General features: G+C 31.9%; 1 protein-coding gene across 1 annotated transcript in view; it reads right to left on the bottom strand.

The window, feature by feature from the left end:
• Positions 1-374: 374 nt before the first annotated feature.
• Positions 375-23,824, bottom strand: part of LOC145303464 (26S proteasome non-ATPase regulatory subunit 13-like) — a 48,116-nt gene continuing 24,666 nt past the window's right edge. The window contains exons 5-13 of the mRNA XM_080144803.1: positions 23,633-23,676; positions 19,355-19,441; positions 16,802-16,973; positions 14,900-14,979; positions 8,587-8,712; positions 4,179-4,241; positions 3,960-4,040; positions 1,067-1,183; positions 375-581 (exon numbers count right to left, since the gene is read on the bottom strand). Of these exons, the coding sequence (XP_080000929.1) occupies positions 486-581; positions 1,067-1,183; positions 3,960-4,040; positions 4,179-4,241; positions 8,587-8,712; positions 14,900-14,979; positions 16,802-16,973; positions 19,355-19,441; positions 23,633-23,676 (866 nt within the window). The 3' untranslated portion in view covers positions 375-485. The remainder of the gene's footprint in view (positions 582-1,066; positions 1,184-3,959; positions 4,041-4,178; positions 4,242-8,586; positions 8,713-14,899; positions 14,980-16,801; positions 16,974-19,354; positions 19,442-23,632; positions 23,677-23,824) is intronic.

Here is a 23,824-nt window from a genome sequence, read left to right as displayed (position 1 = left end):
CTATTGAGGCATCCTCTTAGATAATCTAGCCCTACGTAAGTTCCGCCATGACTGATCTTGTTGTCTCACCATCTACCTAACACTTAAATCTCATGTTAGTGTGATCTCTTGGCCTTGATAAGTGGTAACACATATAAACAAACAAAACATTTGACAAGCTCCATTTGAAGTAACAGATATCTTAACCTTTTTTTTTTAATACAGTTGTTGCTAATCTGATGAAACCCGTCCAATCTTCTATTACTTCTTTGATTTGTTTTTCCGTTCTGTTTTTCACACACACGTGTATATGCTGATATGCTGATTTCTAAAGCAAACAACACAATGATTTTTACTCTCTTCCTCCGAAACAGAAAGAAAAGATGAAATGAGAATTGAATAAAGAAATCTGAATTTATTGAACCTGACAAGCTTTAATGGGTCAAAAGCAAATGCTGCTGTTGATGTTGGTTGAAAGAGGGAGGGGAAGTAATAGATTTTATTCTTCAAGTGAGAATGTCATGAGCTCTGTCTTCCAGAAGATTCTCCATTTGGTTAACATCTTTACTCCACTGACCCAACCGTTTCTGCATCGTAGAAATCTACAAAAAAAAAAGAATAAAAAAAGAAAAAAAATAAAGAAAGCAAAATCACATTTTTAGAGAAAGAAAAAAAAATTCTAACATGTGAAAATTTTTGCATTTAAAGTTTTTAAGATACTCTGCTCATCTGATGTATTCCATGCTTGAATCTAAAATAAAATTTTCATTGTTAAACTTTGATTCAGATTGAATGGATTCATCTCATTTTAGATGTGTCCTAATGTCTCTGTCACACTTAAGATTGTCTTTTTTAGGTGTTGACACATTTATTAGGAGGCTCTGCCTGTCATTCCTAAGTCATAAATAGCATTTTCATTAGTAAATGTGTAAATCTCAAAATCTCCCGTATTTTGAGGAGGGAGTGATCTTTCGAAAGAGTATTTGGTAGTTTTTTAATTAACATGAAAAAAAAAAAAAAAAAAAAAACAGAGAGAGAGAGAGAGAGAAAGAGAAGGTAATTCATGTACAAATGTTCTCTTTTTTACCTGTGCTAAATCCAAGACTCTTGGTTGCACCCAAGTCATATAAACTTTCTCATCAACTTGATCAATGAAGCCACGCACCAATCCTAAACTGAGAGCCTTCATCACCAGAGGTTCAACCTGTTGTCAAAGAAATGTAAAAAGAAATTAAAAAATAAATAAATAAAAAACAAATCAGACAAAAGAAAACATTGATGTCAGAGGTTACATCAATCAAAACTTAAAAATAACTCAATATGAGAACAGTAGTCTGAATAATCCAAATTATCAATCCTCATCTAAAAAATTCCGACACTTGAACTAAATTTTTATAAAAATATAACTAATTTTGCAGCAGAACACAGTCACTCTTTTGGAGGTTGAAGGTTCAATCCTCAGTGTAAGGCGACTCAAATTAGAATTGCAAATTACTTAGGACTTCTACTCAGTCATGGCTAACAAGAGCATGCTTCTGCCGTGGATTAAATAAAGAGTTTTGTTCAAAATTCCGTGCAGATACCCAGATTCAACAGAAAGGTATCTGAGCTTAACAGACACGTACACCTGAAGAAGGTTGGAGGTTGCATCAGTCAAAACATTGTGAAAATAACATTAAAGATGAGAATAGTAATCCAAGTAATAGAAATAATCAATCCTCATCTCAAAAATTTAGCAACAAGATTTTATCATGTAAACAGGATAATCAGGTGGTTAAACTTTGGGGTCATCACTGACCTGGGAACGATAGCTAGAGTAAATGACGAAATAGATGAAAGCACAAAAATGTGAAGAGTCCGAGATGGGAAAGTTGCAATGTGACTAGTTGCAGATGATCAGACTTTAAAAATTTACTGCACTGAATTGAAGCATTGCACTTTCTAACAAGAGTTTTCATTTGAAAATGTGTTCTCGGTTCAATTTGTGTTGCTTTGACTTTGATTCTAGAATGAAAATGTTCCCAATCAGAAAGATGCCTAACCCAACATCAAGTATAAATAAAAATGAAGTGTTCATAGTCCAAGAATACACATCCACTGTAACAAAATGGAATCATAGGTACAATTTTATCTAATAATTAGTTATACTAATTATAAATATAGGGGATCACAATCTGCTAATAGTACTGTTACAATATATATATATATATATATATAACAAAAACAGCTACTTGTGGATGATAATATTTTATAACACTTGTTTTCTATATAAAATAGATTGGCTTTTGAGGGTAAAAAAAAAAAAAAACTTACAGAAAATTGCACATTTATTTTAAATTTTGCCCTGCATTTTTTTTTGGGGGGGGGGGGATAATTAACATGAATAAATGCATATATTTGTTTTTTTCTTTTGTTGATGAGTAATATGAAGTGTCTTCAATAAGTTTCCAGACATTTTTGTACAGACATTTAAAATTGTTGTAGACTCTGGAAAATTCAGTATGTTATTGCTATACATCTTATGAAACGACTGATCAATTTTTATGATTTCAGGTTCAAATGAACAGCTACAACAGGAATTGGAATGCACCCTACTAAAGCCTGATTGTCACAGCTGGTGAATTTCAAAAATGAAATCTGGATGTGAGGACATTTTAGAAGAACGATATGCAATAAAATTCTGTTTTAAACTTGGAAAAAAAATGTCACAGAAATGTATGGAATACTTCAGACTGCTTTTGGACCATCTTACATGAATCGAGCATCAGTTTTTGTTTTAGACTCTACCCAGCATTTTTTGAGGAGGTAGGTTAATTAAGATGAATAAATGCTTTTTTATGAGGGATACATTTTATACAATCTTTATCTTTTGGCACTTTTTAACAAATTGCTAGAATTGGTTGAAATGTATAAATATATGGATCTCAAATGTTTTTGCTATCAAATTGTTGTTTTGTCTATGCAAAATTTTAAATACATTCTATACAGCTGTTTTCCATGTATGCTACTCTAAAATAGGTAAGTATTGGATTTTGAGATAAAAAAAACAAACAAAACAGTTTTTTGTAATTAATTTATTAAGAGTCAAAGGTAATAAAGGAATCCATCCATAGCCCTTGAACCCCTGGAGGGGCATAGGCCATCTACAACTTTGTAGATGCTTTTGTAGTGAGGAGTTCTTTTTACAGGGTGAGGGTGCTGGCCCCACACCCAACCTTCCCAGAAGGCACATACAGCGCCTAGCCTTCCCAAATGGTCAAATCGTCTTTCAGTTTTTGATTTAGGTTTATTTTTTTTTATTTTATTATTTTTTTAATTTTTATTTATTTTTTTTTACACACAAATGGAGGTGATTAGGTTTTGATTGTGTTTTTGCGGTCATAGTATTCAAATTCTGCTGGTTGTATCAGGAAAACAACTGCAAGCTTTTTTTGTTGAGTTTTAAAACCTCGTTTCTCATGTTAAAAATAGTCATTGATAATCAGACTAGCGGGGTGTTCAAAATGCCTTTGCGGGACAGATTCGGCCTGCAAGTTGCCAACCTTTGGATTAAACAATCTTTTTTTAATGATATTCTCTTTTGTTTATAATAGATTATTCCAATAATTTTTTCTGTCATTTTTTATTAACTTCAACTGTTAATAAAACAAGAGATACTGTATAAAATAGTGAGAAAGGATGAAAGTGATAGAAACTTAGTAAGCAATGTGTCACTTGGTGAATTCATTGGAAATTGCAGATAATTAGAACAACTTAAATTGGAAGTTTTTTTTTTTTCAGATATAACTCAATCCCAAAAAAGGAATATTTTAACATGTAATTTGTGTGAAAAACTATATAGGAAAAAAGTCTTGTGAAAATAAATGTAAATTAACTCAGTTTAGTACAATAATGTGTGTGTGTGTGTATATATATATATATATATATATGAATGAAAAAAAAAAAACAATGATGGATGGAAACATTTTTGCTCTACTTACTTCATGAGGAGGTAAGTTGGCTTCCTTTGCAATTTCCTTAAATGTCAGCTGACGATTCGTGGCTGGGCGATTGAATGTCATCTAGAAAATAATTGGTAAAAAAATAAGTAAATCATATGGAAAAGATCACGAAAGGTTATATGCAATGAAAGTAATAAAAAAATAAAAAAGGGGGGGGAGGGGTCAGGAAGTGTCAAATGCAATGAAAAACACGCTTACTTCCATTAAACAGAGGAGACGGATCTTTTGTTTCAAAGCTACTTCTTCACTGACAAGTTCAGGCTGAAAAAAAAAAAAAAAAAAAAAGAGATAACATTTGATTGATAGATTATGAAAATAAAGTGAAGGAGGAATGGATTTAGATTGCAGAACAATACTGTAGTAATCATGTTTAATAACAGTGCTCTTAAACACAGTCCTTGTTGGATAGTCATACTAATATAAAAAAAAATTTCTCTGAATTCGAAATTTCACCACTGAAACACGACAACCATTTGCTGCGTGTGCGTATTTTCTGTTTGAAAAAAAAAAAATGAAACTTATTGCTCCAACTAATAAAACTTTCATTTCTTTTTGTGATGAAACATTAATTTTATGAAAAATCTAATGTTTGGTTAACAAAAAATATTTTAAAGCCGTTTATATTTTTATTAATTTTGTAAGATTTTATAGTGATATCAGTTTTACAAAAAAAACATCACATAAATTTTATAAATTTTTTAAAATTTTGTGCTCACATTTTTGATGGTTCAACAAGGCATTTTTTATCGATTAGATACGTGCAATTTTATGGCAAAAACTGATAGGGCCCATGGTTTTAAAAGTCTGTTTATCATCATTTTTTGTAGGCTTCTGATTACATTTTGATTGCTTGAAAGATTAGTTAATCTCTAAAAAGGAAAAAAAAAACATTTTTTACTTGCGAAAAAAAAAAAAAAAAGTTATAATGAAAACTGTTTTCACGTCGGCATTGAAAACTAAAATGTCCAGCTAAACTGGAAAGTTAAATAAATTCATTGTAAAAATCCCATGAAGGATAAATATTAGTTTTCTGGGACTATTTCAAATATAATTAGTAAAGACTTAAGATATAAAATTAAATAACCACCTTGTTTTACAAAAAAAGCTCAAGCAAGAGTTTAATAACAGATCCAGCTTCACACAATGAAAACAATGAACAAAGCATCACGCATAAGTTCTATGGAAGCCCAAATTGTCAGAAAGTCAACTTTATTTTAAAATTTAGAGAAGAATTGAAACATTATTATACCTTAACTTTTGTACTTTGGAAGATTATAAAAAATATTCATTAATTTAGGTAATCCTATTTGTTGTAATAAAAAAGTGATTATATAATTAAATTGCAGAAAAATCTATATATTAGCATTACAAGTTGATTTTTTTCTTTTTAGATAATTGTTATTTTATCAACTTGCATGAAAAGAGCTATGTAAAAGATGCTTAAAACCATTTGAATTATGCAAATACCATCAGTAGTTCAAAAGTTATGAGAATTTTAAGTGCCAAAATTAGGCTTTTCTGTGGACATTTTTCTTTAGAAATAATGGGTTAAATTATGGACCTCTATGCAAATACCATCAGTAGTTCAAAAGTTATGAGAATTTTAAGTGCCAAAATTTAGGCTTTTCCGTAGACATTTGTCTTTAGAAAAAGTGGGCTAAATTACAAACCTCAACATTCCAAGAAATTTGGTAATTTCGCCAGCATTTATTTATTTTTCAAGCTATTCTCATGAAATTTGGCACTCTTATTTAAAATTGTGTGCTCTTTCTGATTATGCAGTCAAATCTCATGTATCTCTTTACCATAAGCCATGAATTATAAATTAAGACGTACAAATTTCAATTATTTTTAAACTGGCGCATGGTATCATACAGTGAGTGTCTATTCATGAACAAAACTAAGTATTATAGTGGTATTTAAATATAGCTTTAATAAGAGCAGGCATTTTCCTGCTTCCTTACCAAAGGAGAGCTTAATCTTAAGTGTAGCCATTGAATGCATAAAGAGCATTCATGCCCGGTATTTACTACACCCCTCAAAGAAAAAAAATTGAGTAGATATGATTTAATCTCAGAAATAAATCGAAGAAAATTTTTCATACAGATTTTGGATTTCTGTAAAAGATGGAAATTCCCACAGTCGACCAGAACTTATGCATTTTGGGAAGAGTCCAATTTTCAATTTTGTAAATCCTCTCTATCTGGCCCAAAATATACCCCTATTTTAAATCGTACTCTACATGAATCCTTGATGTCACTTTCACAGTACCAGGATACCAGGCATCCTGATAAAGCAACAACTATATATTCATCAGTTGATGGTAATTTTTGTCATTTCTATTCTGCTTTACCGAAAATTAAACTATGTAAACAAAGAAATAAAACGGTAGTTTTTTTTACCTTGTTTCCACCTTAACATTTAAAATGATTACTTTTATAGGTTTTAGTGTATGCTGAAAACGAATATCACGTTTAAATTTCTGCAAATAAGTAGTTTTCCAGATATTAAGCAATGTCATTTCTTATGTTATCGCTGGTAGCCATCTTGGTATGCGTGAGCACGCAAATGTAACCCCAAGAAACTATGTATGCACGTACCAAGATGGCCACCAGCAATAACATAAAAAATAACATTGCTTAATATCCGGAAAGCTACTTATTTGTGGAAAATTTAAATGCGATATTCGTTTTCAGCATACCCGAAAACCTTAAAAGGTAGTCATTTTAAAGAAAAATGTTAAGGTTGAAACAAGCTAAAATTTACAAAATGCATCACAATGAAATTGTTTCTTAAACCGCCTAATTATTATTATTATTTAGATATCCTCAGTAAAAAAAAAAAACACGTTCGAAAAAATAGTCTTGACAATGAGTTAAAAATAAATTCAAGTTTCACAATATATTTTATTTAATTGTTAGGTGAAAGTACAGAATAGTTAACAAAACACCCTTCCTTCCCCATGTTAAGAATGGATTTCTAAATAATAACCTTATTATTTCAGCATGGTAGCATAAGTGCACAAATACCTTTTATTTGTTATATATTTGTTGTTTTTTGGTTTTTTTTACCACTAAAAACACAATTCTACCTGAAGTACAATTAAGAAGTTATAAATACAATGAGAACAGATGATGCATGTACTTAGTACATTTTTTTTGTTTTTTAACGCTTTTAGTAAATGTGTACTAAAAGCGTTAAAAACATAGTATTGTTTGGAAATCAAATTTGAAAAATTTGATAATTTTTTTAAATTGACAAACTCAGAATAAAAAATGAAACTGATTTTTCTGCTTTTGTTTTGAAAGCAGAAAAAACTGCAACGAAACTCGTTAATGCACTGACTTAACGAGCTGTTCCCTGTTCAGCAGATTTGAATTTCTATAAAAGATACCATTTTAAAGAAATTTCCCCACAATTAATAATAATGAAATATTTACATATTAAACATGAAAATAATTCTGAAACTATTATCTATATGAAAATGGATGATATATACCGATTTATCGCATCAATTTTGGAATATTCTTTGTCAACTTCGCTCGATCGTAACTTTGCTTCCTGTGATCGTAAAAATATAAATTAAAGTCCCGTAGAGATGGACTTCTATGCTTATATAGCCTGTAAAATTTCAGCCATAGCTAATCAAATTTGACCCCTGCACATATGTATCCAAACGTAACATATGAAAAAACAGTTTCCCTTTTTGCTGTCATCATTTTTTACTGTTTTTTTTTTCATTTTAACTTGGAGCATAAAAACATTGAACGCATAAAAGAAAATTAAATTAACATCATTGGAATGCTTATTCTATTCTCTTTCTAGCAATGTAATTCTTTTAAAAATTGACCCACAAATAAAAAAGATATGACTTGTTGAAGCACATTAAGTATGTAATATTGCTGATGTTCACGAAAATATAGCATATGCTTTAATGCTAATAATACAAATACCTGTCACAGAACAAAGATATCATCTTCCAAAAATCACAAATTGATCAATAGTGCATATATATATATATATATATATATATATATATATATATATATATATATATAAAATCATATTTTTAATGATTTTAATAGAAAGTTGTAGCCATTAAAAGGCTGATTTTGATCTTAATAGTTCAAATTGAGTTGTTTCTCCCTTATAAAACATAGTAAATAAAAAAAGTGTGTAGCTTAGTCATAAAATTTGATTCACTTAGAAAAAAAAAAAAAAATACTTTATCAATTTATGTGATTTTTGTAAAATGACATCTTCATTCTGTGATGGTACATGCAAAGTTTTTTCTTACTTTTTTGTTTTGAAAATAGGTTTAATTTAAAATAAGAATCTTTTTTTTTTTAAAATATTTTTTATATATCAAACCTAAAGTAATATAGGTATCAGATCACCACAACTTTCTTTTTTACATTGTGAACTATACATAGATTATCTTTCATATAACAGAAGTCTTTTACTGAGAAGAAGGCATTTGAATTATATTTAGTTCCCCCATCCCTAAATTTTGCCAATACACAGCTTACAAGGAATAATGTGAAGACAATTTCATAATTAAAGTTAAAGGGATTCAAATCAAAGAAAGAAGACAGCAATAACTTACAACGGCCATCCAAGAATTTTTGAGGTGTTCAAATTTGACCAAATTGCCACTGTTGAAAGCATACAACATATGAACGAGCCATTCCTTGTCGGTGCCATTTAAACTGTTCAACACAGGGTGAGCCAACTAAAAAGAAGAGAAAATAATGCACATTTTCTAAACTGAGCTTTTAACAAAAAACTTTCACCATTTTTCACAAAAAAAAAAAAAAAAAAAACTAATTAAAATTAAAACAAGTGCTTCCCCTTCATTATTTGTTGGTGTAAGAAAGTAAGAAGGAAAGAAAAAGGGAACAAAAAGAGGCAGAAGGCGGGTGTTAAAGAGTAAAATATGTCAGATCTTGAAGGCAATCAGAATTCAACAATAAAGATGTTCCTTTTAAATCATAAACTCTTTCCAATGAGAAAATAGGAAAAAAAAAAAAAAATTAAAATTAAAAAATAATTTTTGAAGCTATGGTTATTCAAAAAGTCTAGTGTAGGAGTGGAAATTTTGAAAAATGTCAACATTTCATTCTAAAAAGAAATATAAAAAAAAAAATAGTTACTTTTATTGTGTACTGGTTTTTGTCTGTTATACAGTACTAGCAGGGGTACTTGGCATTGGCTGGGTGTGGAGAAGTGGTGTGTGTGTGTGTGTGGGGGTGATCAAAACAACAGTAGGCAAACCTGGGTGGAGGGAGGTGTTCACAAAAAAAAGTGGTAATAGGCAGGCAGGCTCAAAACAGTAACGCAAAGGAGGCAAAGAAAGTGAAAAAAAAAACTTAATGTCTTAGCCGATGCATCCATCGCAAAACCGAAAGTTGCAAACGTTGGAATTAAGGGTAGTCAATTGAAAGGAGATGATGACTTGCGAAAATGTCGATGAAAAAAAACAACCCCTCCTTGTAAAAAATGGTCCAGTTGAGGGTGAAGGAATTAATCTTTTTTGGCCAATTTTTCGATATCTGTCGTCCGAGAGACCGAGCTTTAAAACAATACTGATTTTGTCACTTCCAACGCGCCTGTCGAAAGTTTTTGTGACATACAAACACACACATTTTGCCTTTTATATATTAGGGCAGTTTTTTTTTAGTTTATTTATCCAACTTTGGCTGGTTTTGTTTCCACAAGATGTTGGGAGAAAACCAGCTTCCCATAAAAAGGGGATTGTTCAAATTGAATAGCAATTGTCTGACATAAGGAGAAACTCTGCATTGATCAAAGCTTATTGCTTTCTGGACATTTGCCGGGAACAATGCCAGCTTCGAATTAGTTTTGCTTTTATACGAAAAAGCCGAATCAACACACAGCGATCGAAAAAAAATCTTGAAAATAGTGCGTAAAAGTCGGGCAAATTAAAGATAGATGTGACTGCCATTCTTAAGTCGTAGATATTATGATTTAGACAGCATATAAAAAGTTTTAAGGAGTGAGCCGACCGATCACCCCCTGGAAAAAAGTCTTTTGCACATACAGAAAAAGTGCACACACTAACACACATTTTGCCTTTTATATATATAGACTAGCGAGGAGTACCCGGCGTTGCCCGGGTGTTTGTAGGTGTGTGTGAAAAAAAAAGTCTTGACGACGTGCAGTTGGAAAATAGTAAAGTGTGAAAAAAAAAAACAGGTGCGTTTTTGATTGACGTGACAGCGATATCTATTCAGCAGTTAGCATTTTGTGCGGGACAGTTTTTAATGAGGTCAATAAATCGGTTTGTTTGTTTTTAAAAACCCGCTCCCTCGTCTCGAAATGAAAGCTACCGTCTGATATGACCAAACGTTACTTAGCTCTCTAGAGACCACTGACTCTGGGCCTGTGATTAGAGTCGAGTTTTGCTTTTTGTTTATACCGAAAACCGAATGTAACGCGTGCCGATGCGGGAAATGTGGAATAATTAACGTTTGAAAGTCAATAAAATTAAATAGACAGGCGAGCTCCGTGGTTAACTGTGAGATATTACAATTTCTAGATGATATAAAAAGTTTTAAGAAGCTGTGAAGCGAGCGAGCGCCTCTCTGAAAGAAGCTTTTTGTGGACATCAAGGAAAAGCATACATACATACATTTTCGCTTTTATATATATAGATTATTTTATGCTCCCAAAATCAATGAAAGGGAGTTGGTAAGAGTTCATAACCTTTCCCAATCGTATAAGAGCACAACTGAATATAACAGGATGATCAAATAGGGTTTGTACTTATCTTCCATAGATTCTATAGTCCAATTTGGAAACTATTGATCTGATCATCACTTCTTCCCAGGTTTTTTTTTTTTTTTTTTTTTACATGGTGGTCACCACTTATCAAGGCCCGGAAGCCACTCAGGGATAAGGGTTATTGCAAGTACATTACGTTAGTGTGGAGATTTAATGAAGTGTTTACTAAAGAGGGCGGTTCATTAGGAATTTGTTAACGTTGGACTTGAAGACATCCAAGTTGTAGTCAGGTGGGAAGCAGGCAGATGGAACAGAATTCCACAGGCGTGCAGTTCTAAGAAAAAAGTTTTGTCCATGGAATCTACGTTTTGATTTAGGCACAGATAAAGAGTGGGGGAAATTTTTCACAGTGGATTCAGCTAGACGGGTGTTTTTCGTGAAGGATTGGCGAGGAGGGACCAGAGATTGGAGTTCAGACGAGCTGCTGCCATGGAAATAACGATAAAACAAGGATAAGCTCGCAACATTTCTTCTGCGGGAGAGAGGTTACAGGGTAGAGAAAAGGGCATCCTCCACTAAGCCACAAAGTCTATTTTGTACTCTGTCAAGGTAGGATAGGCTGTTTTTAGCAGATCCTTCCCAGATATGGCAGCAGTATTCCATCCTCGGACATACTTGGCTTTTATATAGATAGAGAATTGCATCAGTAGTGCATCTTCTGGAGCGGTAGAAGGATCCCACCATCTTTCCAGCAACATTGGCAACAGACTTGATGTATGTGTTCCATTTGTGATATAAAAAAAATGTAGACACCAAGAAATGTGGGCCTGACATTATTCCGGCTATATTCATAAAGAAATGCTCTGATGAACTAACCCTTGTTCTTCTTTTTAAATTCTACAACAAATGCTTTGTTGAATCTTGCTTCCTTGATAACTGGAAAATTGCTTTTGTAGTACCAGTATTCAAGAATTCTGGTGAAAAATTTTACCCAATCATTGTTTCATCAGTCTCCTTCCTCTCTTTGAATCAATACTCAATCTAGCATTAGTTCACCAACTCATAAATGCTAGATTTTCTGAACTTATATACCATGCTCTGGACAATGCAGGGGAAACTAGGGTGGCAGCCCTCAATATATCCAATGTCTTTGATAACATCTGATCTTGTGAAAATTAAATTATACAGTATTACTAGATGAATGCTTAATATAATCAAATTCTTCTTTGACAAAAGAAGCCAAGTTCATCCAAGTATGGAATACTGTTGCCACATCTGAGCAGGAACTGCTAGAAAGGACTTATCCTGCCTTGATAGAGTTCAAAATAGACTTCGTAGCCTCATAGGAGATGTCCTTTTTTTCTTCCCTGCAACCTCTTTCTCACAGAATAGATGTAGCGAGTTTGTCTTTGCTTTATCGTTATTTTCATGGAAAGTGCTCAACTGAGCTTCAATCTATAGTCCCCCCCCCTCGCCAAACTTTCACAAGAAATACTCGTCTAGCTCAAAACGCTATCAATAATCCCCCCACCTCTTTATCTGTGCCTAAACCTAAACGTAGATTCCATGAACAAAGCTTCATTCTTAGAACTGCATGCCTGTGGAACTGTCTTCTGTTTTCCTGCTTTCCAGCTGACTACAATATGGTTCTCTTCAAGTCCAATGTAAACAAGTTCTTGATAAGCCGTTCCCCTTAAGTTAACAAATTTACTGAATTTCCATTACTGACAACTACTATATTGTCCCATTGACTACTGTACACTCTTTAACTCTTATTCTCGAGTGGCCCCTGAGCCTTGATAAGTGGTGATGCCTATGTAAAAAAAAAAAAAAAAAAAAAAAAAAATCAAAAAAATCCAGGCTGACTCTTTAATGGCGATCCCAAATTGTGATAATCGAAAAAGAGGCAGGCCGAGCCATAACAGCCATCTTGTTTGGAAATTTAAAAGCCATAAAGAGAGTTAATATTTGAGACTTTTATTGGCTATGGTAACATTTATTTGTTGTGTATTTGATATTTGAACACTTTTTTGAATAGCTGTGGACTGTAAAACAAACCCAAAATTTGATGTATAAACAATTATACAATAAACTAAAAAGCTTAATAACTGACAACATAAAAAGTCATTTTCATTTATCTCTTTATTTCATGAAGAAATTTTCAAGATCACAGTTATTCATATGAAGTTCTCTAATGCGCAACAAGACTGATCAAGTATTTACAGCTTTCATTCGTTTTGTGTTTAGTGTCAGCCATGTGTGATTTCAAGGCATTTTCACTTTGTTTAAAACAAATGCCTTTTTACAAGCCTGTTGACAATCATATTTATCTTCCCTGATCTTATATTTAGCCAACCAAGCACGATTAAATACTGTTGTTTTCCCCATTGTAGATTGGTCTATGCTGTGTTCATTTTACTTTTAAATTTTGAATTTTCAGAATTATGGATACAAGAGTTATGTCCCTTTATCAGGAAACTACCCTATGTTATTAAATGGAAAACAACAGATAGTTTCATGATAAAGGAATTAACTCTTGTATCCACAATTTCAAAACCATGTATTTTTATTTTCAATATTTAAAAAATATTTTAATGGTATTATATTTTTTATTAATACTTTAAAAATAATTTAATAGTAATTATTTTGTTTTTATTTTTAACACTTCGACAAATTTTTATTGGACATATGGTTTTCAAGGCCTTTTCGAGACATTTTCCATATTTTGAAGGATTTTTTAAGGTAACAATAGAAATAAGACCTTTACGAGACAAAAGTAAAAATTCAAGGACATTTCAAGTTGTATGAACCCTGCAGTCAAAAATAAATGAGTTCGTTGATACAATTGTATCCGAGATGAATATATTTATTGATGACATCACAATCTATAACAGACGTGGGAAAAACGAATGCACATATATTCAAGTCAATGTTTAAAACCTTAGGAAATAACATCCAATCCATAATGGAATGAGGACATAATAGTAACATTAAATGCTACTAAAACAAAGCGACTTTCTTCCAACAATTATAAAAAATCCCTTTTAACCACTAATTACTATGACTAATAACACTAGCTAGCTGAGAGTTCATTTGATATCGGCCTGATATTCACAGGTAACATGAATTGGAATACACAGCAGACATTGCCAAGGCTGTTGCAAAGAAGGTGGGCTCTCTCTACTGTTCTAGAAAACTACTCACATTTGCTCATGTCCTATATCTCTACAAAGCCACCATTCGCCAATGGATGGACTATTATTGCCACACATGATATTAGTCTTCAATCTAATAAGTCCTGCACTGTCAACAAAGCTCCAACTCTTGTCCCATTGCTGCAATGTTGCATCCTTGTGCTCATTTTACAAGTACATTTTTAGAATGACCCTTCGATGTAAATATCCCCCAATTAACCTGACAAGCAGCAAAATTCCACTCCATTCACTGTAGAGGTCCTCAAATGTCGAAAAACCTTCTACTCTAATAGTTTCTTTCTTTGAACTGCTAGACTTCGAAATTCCTTTCCTGTTTCCCTGATTGTACTAACATACAGAAATTTAAATATAATGTGAACAGACATCTTCCTGCTCAACTCCCTACTTAGGGTGTCCCTGTAGACATGGTCCCTAATTCACAGTAGCACCTTATGCCTCACTTGCAACTTGCCTTGTTTAAGGTGAAACTGATAAAAAAAATAAAAAAATGTCGCTCAACTCATAAAAGAATGAAGACTCACAATATAAAAGCTGATAAAAAAAATCTATAATATAAAAAAGATTTATTCATCTTATATGATGTTTCAGTGTATTATAGACTTTATACAACGATGCTAAAGCAACAGTTTTCACATTGGAAATAACATTGAAAATTAATAAGAAAAGTTAACCAATAGAGAGAAAGAAACGGAAGTAAGGGATAAATTTGATATTTGATGACTTAGACAAAGGTGCAAAAAAAAAAAAAAAAAAAAAATCACATTTTTAATCTTTGAGAAAGTTGGGGGGGGGGCTGGGGGAGAGATTGGGGAAGTGTGCATATTAAGAATCACGACAGACATGGAGAGCGAGGCTATCTTACACACACACATCTCCATGTTATGATATCCCAAACTTATGTAAAAGTGCAAGAAGCCTAAAGATGAATGAAAGGATTTCAAAATGTAAAGAAAATTTTACCAATTCTCCAAAATTGTAAACTCCATTACCAAGCAGTGCAGCAATTCCTAAATGATAAGCTCTTTGCTTTTGGTCCTCAACTGAAAACAAAAGATATTCAACATTACAAAATAAAGTTACAGAATTTCAAAGATATTAAAGTATAAAACTGATAATGTCAAACTGGCATATTTATGCTGTGAAAATGGAGAAAACAAAAGTGAAATTTATGTTAAATTTAACTTAATGATAACTCGATTGTTTTTCTGGGGTTATATCTATGAAATTTATATCTATGAAAATTGTATGTAATCAAAATTTATTTTCTCTTTCTAACGATATTTTTCTTGTACCATGATTATTGTGATAGAACCATATGACACACCCTTTATATATTGATTATCACAGAAGTATTTAAACAAATTAAAGCTATCTAAGTGAAACTATCAGTATAATCTTCTATTGCTTTTAATAAATATGTTTTATCATTATGATACCATGAACTGCACCCCTGAGCCAAGAATATTGATTTTAGGAAAGGACTCGGTTATCAGAAGTGGGATAGACAGACGATGGGAAGACTGTCAAAATCTACAAACAGTTGGAACCTGACAGTTTGTTTGATATTTTCTAAGTAGTTAGCTAATTGGCTGAGAGGTCGAGCAGAAGTAGTCACAGCCTTATATTCGGTATCATGCAAAATGCAATGTTCGACAAACTTTAAATGGCCATAACAAAATACTAATTGAGATACTAAAATAAATTTGATATTTATTTCTTATATTTTGCAGCACTATAGATGCATACCGGAAAAATTCTTGGTGTAGTTAAAAAAAAAAAAAAAAAATAAAAATCAGTTAGGGATATAGTGAAAAAAAAACATCAGTTTGGGATATAGTGAAAAAAGAAAAATTAGTCTGAATAGCTAATTAAACTAACTAAAAAATTTGATATCTTTTTATTAATTGGTGCAGAAGGCTCGCTCATTATTCTAGCATGACACGTTTACATAAAATTGTGTGCGCATTTCTTATGTGTTTGCAGGTTCTTTGTGCTCCTTACACTTGGTTTTATTTTTTAATCAATTATTTATTGGAATGAAAACTGTAATAGCATATAGTACGGAAACAAACTTTTTTTTTAAAAAAAGTCATATATAAAAAAACATGAAATTAAATCCACTGCAATATATATTCCAGTTTCTTTTAATAATTGGAAAACAAGAGTAAATTACTTTGTATCACCTGGAAATGCGCAAAGAATTTAGTTGGGTTGCTTTGTTTTATGGCATAACAACCCTTTTCAGTTATCTAATGCTAAATCCAATGATTTTAGAAAAAGTTTTTATGCTTCAAATGGTGTTTGGTTTGGTTGTTTTGTAGAGATAAAATTGTTTTTATTTTTGACTTTGCAGAACACGACTAAGTTTTGGAAAGACAAGACAAAAAAAAACAATATCAATGTTTGGTGCATTTTAGGTTAGAAAGCCAGTATCTTTAGACAGCCTGATCTGGTAGAAGCAGGCAAAGTAATACTGAATACATTTAAACCGTTGAAAGATTAAACGATCAAAAGATTTCGAAGATCAAAAGTTTTAGAAACTATCTACAGTCAATGATTTTGTAAACAGAAATTAAAACATTACGATAACAAATTAGCTGTAGTTTTATAATTTAATGGACAAATGATATCATAATTAAATTTTACTTTCAAAATTTTATTTAAAAAATAAAAGTGAAACACAGAAAACTCCTATACAACACCAGGAAAGTCCAGGTGACTGAATATAAATGAATAAATGAACTACATGTTAAAATGCATGTTAGTTTTTGTTTTCAAAACATTATAAAACAGTTTATATTAAAACATAACATATCATATATGAAAATTCCTTAAAAAATAAAATAAAACAGAGAAACTCACATGGAATATCTTCTATTTTTGTACAGCCTAAGAAGCGTAAGGCATCCTTGTAGTATTCGGCATGGTTCTTGACCATGTGTAAATAGGAACTAGACAAATTGTAAAAGCGGCTATGCACTGTGGTGACTCCATCAAGGCTTTCTAAAAGTTCACGAGTTTCTTCAATAATTTTCTAGAAATAAAAAATAAATCATATTTTAATGAAAGAAAATGTTTGATTTTTTTTTAGGGATTTGTTTTGCCACATGCATCCTTGTATCTCTGGGAGAAATCGTGTCCATAAGTTTACCATGCTTCAGTTTGAAATAGCATTTTCATTTTTAGCCCAAAGTGAATAGACATCTTATTTTACATGCATGAAAGCATCTTTATTAGAAGCTTTTTATTTATATTTATTAATGCATAAAAGCACAGAAGCTTTTTATTTATACTTGGATCTACTATCACTCCAGAAAGATTGAGCCAGTTACTTTACTCATTCCGATGGCATCTGGAATTTGACATTGGATCTGGTGATCTCAAGTCATTTATACAATATGACTCCCCCCCCCCCCACATTCAATAATGGATTAATAAAATTCACAACCCTTTCTCCAATCTAACCATATCTGTAAAAAATAAACTTCAGATTGTGTCTCTCTTGTCCACCAAGTTTCAATCATAAATGTACAAGTCTTTGTTTTATTGCCATTTAATGATGAGCACTGCTGGGTACAATGTGGAAAATTGTCACTAACAATGATACACTCTTTTCTTTGCACTATCCTGAATTTGGTTGTGATGGTCCTCTCAGTTGAAGAATTGTTTTGATAGATATTATCTTTAAGATAACCTCACAAATGAGTGGGAAGTCCATTATGGATCATACTTCCTACTGATAAGACAATCACCAAAGTATTGATATCTGAAATTTGAAGGACAAGTCAGGCATAGAGTTTATATCAAATATGGTTGAATTGCAGGAAGAATTGTGAATTTTATTATGGTGGTGGTACTGACCTTGTAATTCAATTACCAAAGATCCTACATTTTTAAGATTAGTGATTTCCCAAAGGTCAGCTTTCATTATTGTCAGGTATGTTCAAATCTGTCCCCCTCTCTTCAGTCAGTCTGTCATATTTATGTTTGAAATACCATTTTTGTTAGATGTACTAAGTTTGAATCCAGTTCATTCCACAGAAACACTTTCATCAAAACCCACATCTGACCTTGAGTTAAACCTCTTAAAGAAGAGATAAACAAAATAACCAGGTCAGGTTCTACTTAAGCCATAAATGAAACCATAATAGGTTGTACAACTTTGGATGAGTAGACCTGGAAACAATGGCAACTAAAGTCCATAGTTCAGAAAGATCCCAAACTATGACATCACCACCGGATATAGTTTATGGCGGTGCTTATTAAGACTTGCACTTATTTAGGAAAACAAAAATAAACTTTATGATGTACCTACTTATCATGGCATGAAGATGTTATATTCCAAAAATCACAAAAATTGCTAGAGTAGGTTTTTTTTTTTTGTTTTTTTTTTTATTTAAGAAAGTCAAATTTTACAATTTTTAGTGATGAAGTATTTTTAGTAGTAATTGATGAGCCCTTGAAAAGAAAAGAAATAGCCAAATAGAACTGTCCACTTTTGTCCGCTCCCAATCAAACATAGTGGCTGGTTTTCTCTCCCATCGAGCACGTCATAAAATTTGATTTTCTTTAGTAAAAAAAATCTACATTATCAAATTATGTGAATATGCCATCTTTGTTTTGTAATGGATACATATGTCATAAAGGCTTTTCTGCATATTCTTTACTAAAAATTTTCATTACAAGTGCAAATCTAAACAAGCACCATTTATGATTATACTCAGGACATTCAAGTTAAGAGGTTTCATAATTTATATCAAAACCCTACCTGTTCTTCTCTTAGTTAACATGATTGTAATGTTACAAATATGCAGATGTCGTGTTAAATATGAGGGATATAATTCATTCTAACTCATGTAGTAGTTGTATTAATACAGCATTTGTGCATGTAAACAAGCGGACGACAACCGATTCCCCCCTCCCAATTTTTTTACAAAAAGTTTAGTTTGTTGTTTTATGGCATATCAACCCTTTTCGGATTATTTAATGCTGAATTTAGTGTTTTTTTTTAAAACAAGGGTTTTATGATTTAAGTTCCTTATATCTTCAAATATTTATTCATGGTGTTTAGTTTGATTGTTTTGTTTTTAGCTTAGCAGAAAATGATTTTGAAAAAGAAAAAAAAAAAACAACGTCAATGTTTGATGTATTTAAGTTAGGAAGCTGATCAGGAAGCATCAGTACAAAAAAGATCCATTTCTAAAACATCAATTTCTATGAAGAAAGGAAGCATGGAATTTCGGCGTCATTTTATGCAAGTAATAAATCTTATAAAATTTTGTTGAAATTTGATTTAAATATTTTAGTATTCCTAAAATTTATGAATTTGTCGCATGTTCTATGTTTTCCTTTGTCCAAAGTCAGAGTTTGTGAATGCATTTCACATAAAACAAATAACTTGCAAATATGTCTTACTTTAGTTTCTTCAAGTTGTTTATCTTTCAGCTTGAGAGTTGCTATAGTTGTTTGGACCAAGATCTTTGCTTCTTCATTCGATTTTATCTGAAAATTAAAAGATTTTAAATTCAAATATAAAAAAAAAAATTTTTTTTTTTAAATTTATGATTTCATTAATGACAACCATTTTGTGGCAATCCTTTTCTAATCGTAATAACAGTCAAAACAAGCACAGATTTAGGTTTTAGAGAAAGTCAGGTAGAAATTGTTTCAGATCACGATGTAAAAGGCAATTTTTGTTTTTAGAATTTTCAAGTTTTTTTTTAACCAATATCACCATTAAAAACTTACAAAATTAATAAAACTAAACGAAACGTTTTAAAATATTCTTTTATTGACTATCCATGCCCTTGTTGCATAGGGGCACATATTAAGGATGATGGGGACATATATAACAATGATGAAGGAGTGAGAAGACATTTATGTATATTATAGTTCTGGGATGCTTGGGACTTCATATAGATATTGAATGGAGATGTATACAAGTTCTTAACACAGAGGAACGGGAGATACATAATCTTGTAAGGGTTATTACAAGATGATTAACACCTTTTTGATTTGTTGAAAGATGACACATGACAACAGTTGCAAAAACACAAATGATGATTCTTTATTCATCGGACCGGTCGAATGCTGATGACGTCAGGAATTCAAATTTGGGATCTACATAGTTTAATCGTTCTCCCTTCCACTTCCAAAGGACTCTCCAACTCAACTGCTCTCGACTCTACTCTTCTGCTGACTCCCCTGATCTGACTAACTCTAGCTCTTATATTGAGAATCCCCCTTCGTCTATGACGTCAGAAGTGTGTTTCCCAAACATGACCAATTCACGTGGCTATGCATGTTTTTCCGAACACACTTTTAACAACAAAAAAATTCTCAACATATAATTCTAACATTTTTTTAACAATATATTTTTAATTTGTATTGTTCATTCTTTAGCTGACATTTTTAATATTCCGTTTTCTAAAAGAGTGAACAATCAATTCTTTTTTACGATATAAACAATATCTGACTATTCTAATAGAATTTAACAATAGACTAAATTCTAGCATTCCAATTCTTAACCTTGCTTACAAGGTTCGAGTCTCGGCTTATCCTAATCTCATTTTCACCTATCTAATACTCTTATTTACATGGACTGTAACAGACCTAACTGCTGTTCTCTGTGTTATGCTCCAGCAATGTCTTTGATAATTTCAGTATGCAGCTTATTGCTAAAATAAAGAATTCTTCATTTGTGATGTAATCCTCCCTACTGCTTGGCTAGCTGAGGACCAAAACAACCACCATCAAGTAGGATTTGACTAAATTCTCAAGTCCATAGGTGTTCTTCGACAATGAAATTGCAATTAGTTTGGCACTTTGTGCAATGTTATTTCATGGTTCAGGATGTAGTGCAGACAAACAAAACAACTAAACCTGACCAGAGTAAATGTTGTTGCAATAACATGGTAGAATTATTTTATAATTTCGATAATTCCAAAAGTATTTTTCATGTTTAGGCATTTTTAAACAGTACACTGCTGAATCAAAAATTTAAGATCACTTAAAAATCTTTAAAAAAACAAAACAAAACAAAAAAAACGCACAAACTTTTTTTTTAAGGATAGATTTTAAACTCTTCCGACTTAAGGTTACCAATACTACAATCTAAAAGGTTATGGAAACAAAAAGCTATATTCCAAAGATTTATTTTTAAAATTTACATTTTTATTAAATTAGGCTTTTTACACATGATCAAAATTATAAGACCAGAGACAAAAATTCTATTAAATTGTACAAAAAGTGTATGAAAAGTGCATGAAAACATTCAACAATCAAACTTAATAATGAGTTCTACCTCCACTGTTTTTGACTTGAAAAATTCTATGGGGCATGCTAGAAATAAGGGTTTCCATTAAAGTGTGGAGGATCCTGCTCCAGTTTCTGAAGATGGCTTCACAAAGTTCATTTTTTGTTGAATATTGTTTGCCATTTCGATAAACCTCTCTTGTCTCATCCATCCCCAAACATTTTCAATTGGGTTCCAGTCCGGTGAGCATGCAGGATATTCCCAAGAGATGGACTCCATTTTCTTGTAGAAAGCTCAAGGTTCGTCTTGCAGTGTGGATTGCAGCATTATCCTGTTGGAATAACCATCCATCCACACACAAACGATGACCCTCCATCATCAAAGATGCTTTTTGTAGCATGCAAACATAACCGGCTGCTGTCTGACGACCCTGCATCACCTGGAGCTCCACCGTCCCTCTGTAAGAAAAGGCATCCCATACCATTATGGACCCTCCACCACTATGACGTGTGGAAAAAATTTCAAGGGCCATGTTTTTGTCATGCCAATATCGCTGGAAGCCATCAGGACCATCTAAATTGATTTTTTTCTCATCAGAAAACAGGACTTTCTTCCACTTCTTAATGTCCCAAGTTTGGTATTCACGTCCAAATCTTAAGCTGTCCACTTTGTGACGTGGAAGTAATCGAAGAATTTGTTTACACTTTTTATTTACCATATCTTTTTGTTGTAAGTGTTGTCTGATGTTTACTGGTCTGCAATCAGCATCTGTAACCGTCTTAATTTGACTAGAAGAAAGTCCTAACAACCCGTCTTATTCTCCTACTCAATGCAGGAGAAATTGGGGGGGGGGGGGCTACCAAAGGATTTTGCTTTTCCATAATTCTCAGTGTTCTTTAGAAAGTTGCAAATAACAGTTTTACTGCGATTCATCTTAGCTGCTATCGCTCGCTGTGACAAACCTTGCTTATAGAATTCTAAAATTCAAGAGCGCTCAACTTCGATTAGTTTTCTTGCTTTAGGCATGGTAACACCTTTACACAGTGATTGCTAATCTCTAACTGAACTAAAAACATTAGAATTACCATAAATCTAACAATTTATAAACTTGGTCTTATAATTTTGATCATGTGTAAAAAGCCTAATTTAATAAAAATGCAAATTTTTAAATAACATTTTTGGAATGTACCTTTTTGTTTCCATAACTTTTTAGATTGTAGTATTGGTAACCTTAAGTTGGAAGAGTTTAAAATCTATCCTTAAAAAAGGTTTCTTTTTAAAGATTTTTAAGTGGTTTTAAATTTTTGATCAGCAGTGTATGTTGTTCATATTGGTAGAGGTGCAATTGAAGTTTTCTATTTTGGAAAATTAAACATGTTCACACATGTGACAATATTATCGGATTGAGAGAATTAATATTAACATACCCTGGTCTTTTTGTTAAAAAAAAAAAAAATGAAATCCGATAAAGAAAAGCATTGATTTTTCACTTCCAGATTTTGAGAAATAGAAAATCCTAACGCCAAAGATAAGAACAATGACATTCAATCCATCAGAGTCTGTTGTTACATCCACAAATCCGCCTAAAACTGGTCATGAGTGGGGCTGGGCCATTTGGATTTCATAAACTGTAAACAAAGTTAGACTTTTTACCAATAATGGAGATGAATGCACAGTGAAATGTTAACACCAAAACAGCTCTGTAAGCCAACCAGAAACATGGCAGACTTTAGTTCGGAAATCGGCACAAGTCATTTACTTACTTGGTCAGAGATTAGATCCACACCTTTACAAGAAAATAAATCAAGTTGATAATATGACTTATTTAAGGTAGCAGTCGATTGGATAGGTTGTGAATGGTCAGAGGTCCGAACTCATCAGTGCTAATGCTATTCTAAAACAAATATGATCTGCGAAAACATGTTTAGTACGCAATGCTACTATTTTTTAATAAAATTATTTGTTCTTTTTTATTTAACATCTGATTTAATGCTATCTTGAACATGAAATTTTCTAGATCAGAACACAAAGTAGCCAGTGTTGGATTATATCTGTAATATGTCAAATACCAAATGGAAATAATGTTAAATGTTTCACCAGTTATTAAAGCTAAAAGTTACAAAACCAGAAGGGGAAAATTCAGCCACCCAAAAAGAGGTACTCTAAATTGAGATAAATACTGTCTCAGTCTACAACGATTTCTCCTTCAACAAAGGACAGAACAGATAAAGTTTGGTATTAAGATATTAAGCTTGGATCCTAGTCAAGTCTATAAACTGTTTTAATCTGTTTTTGTAGTTAAAACATGGTGACTTAAATAAGAATTTATTGAACCAGTAGTTGAAGTTCTATATGAACACATGAGGATGTGGAAAATCTGTTGCCGAGAAATTAACTAAAAAGATTTCATCGCAGAAGGAGTAGGAAAAAAATATTACCTTTTCTTTAATTTTTTCAAGAAATTCAACAGCTTTGTTAGTATCTAAAAAGTAAAAAGTAAATAAAACAATTTTTAAACTTCTTTATACCTCTGTAAGTATCGCAGTAAAATCAGTGAACTATCAGTTAAACATTTATAACAAAAATAAAAACATTATTAAAAAATTAAAAAAGAAACCCAAAAAGTGCTT

Source organism: Euprymna scolopes, chromosome 19 (assembly GCF_053919585.1).
Source record: "Euprymna scolopes isolate OS-2025 chromosome 19, ASM5391958v1, whole genome shotgun sequence".
NCBI classification, from domain to species: Eukaryota; Metazoa; Mollusca; class Cephalopoda; order Sepiida; family Sepiolidae; genus Euprymna; species Euprymna scolopes.
This window is presented reverse-complemented; position numbering and strand designations above follow the sequence as displayed.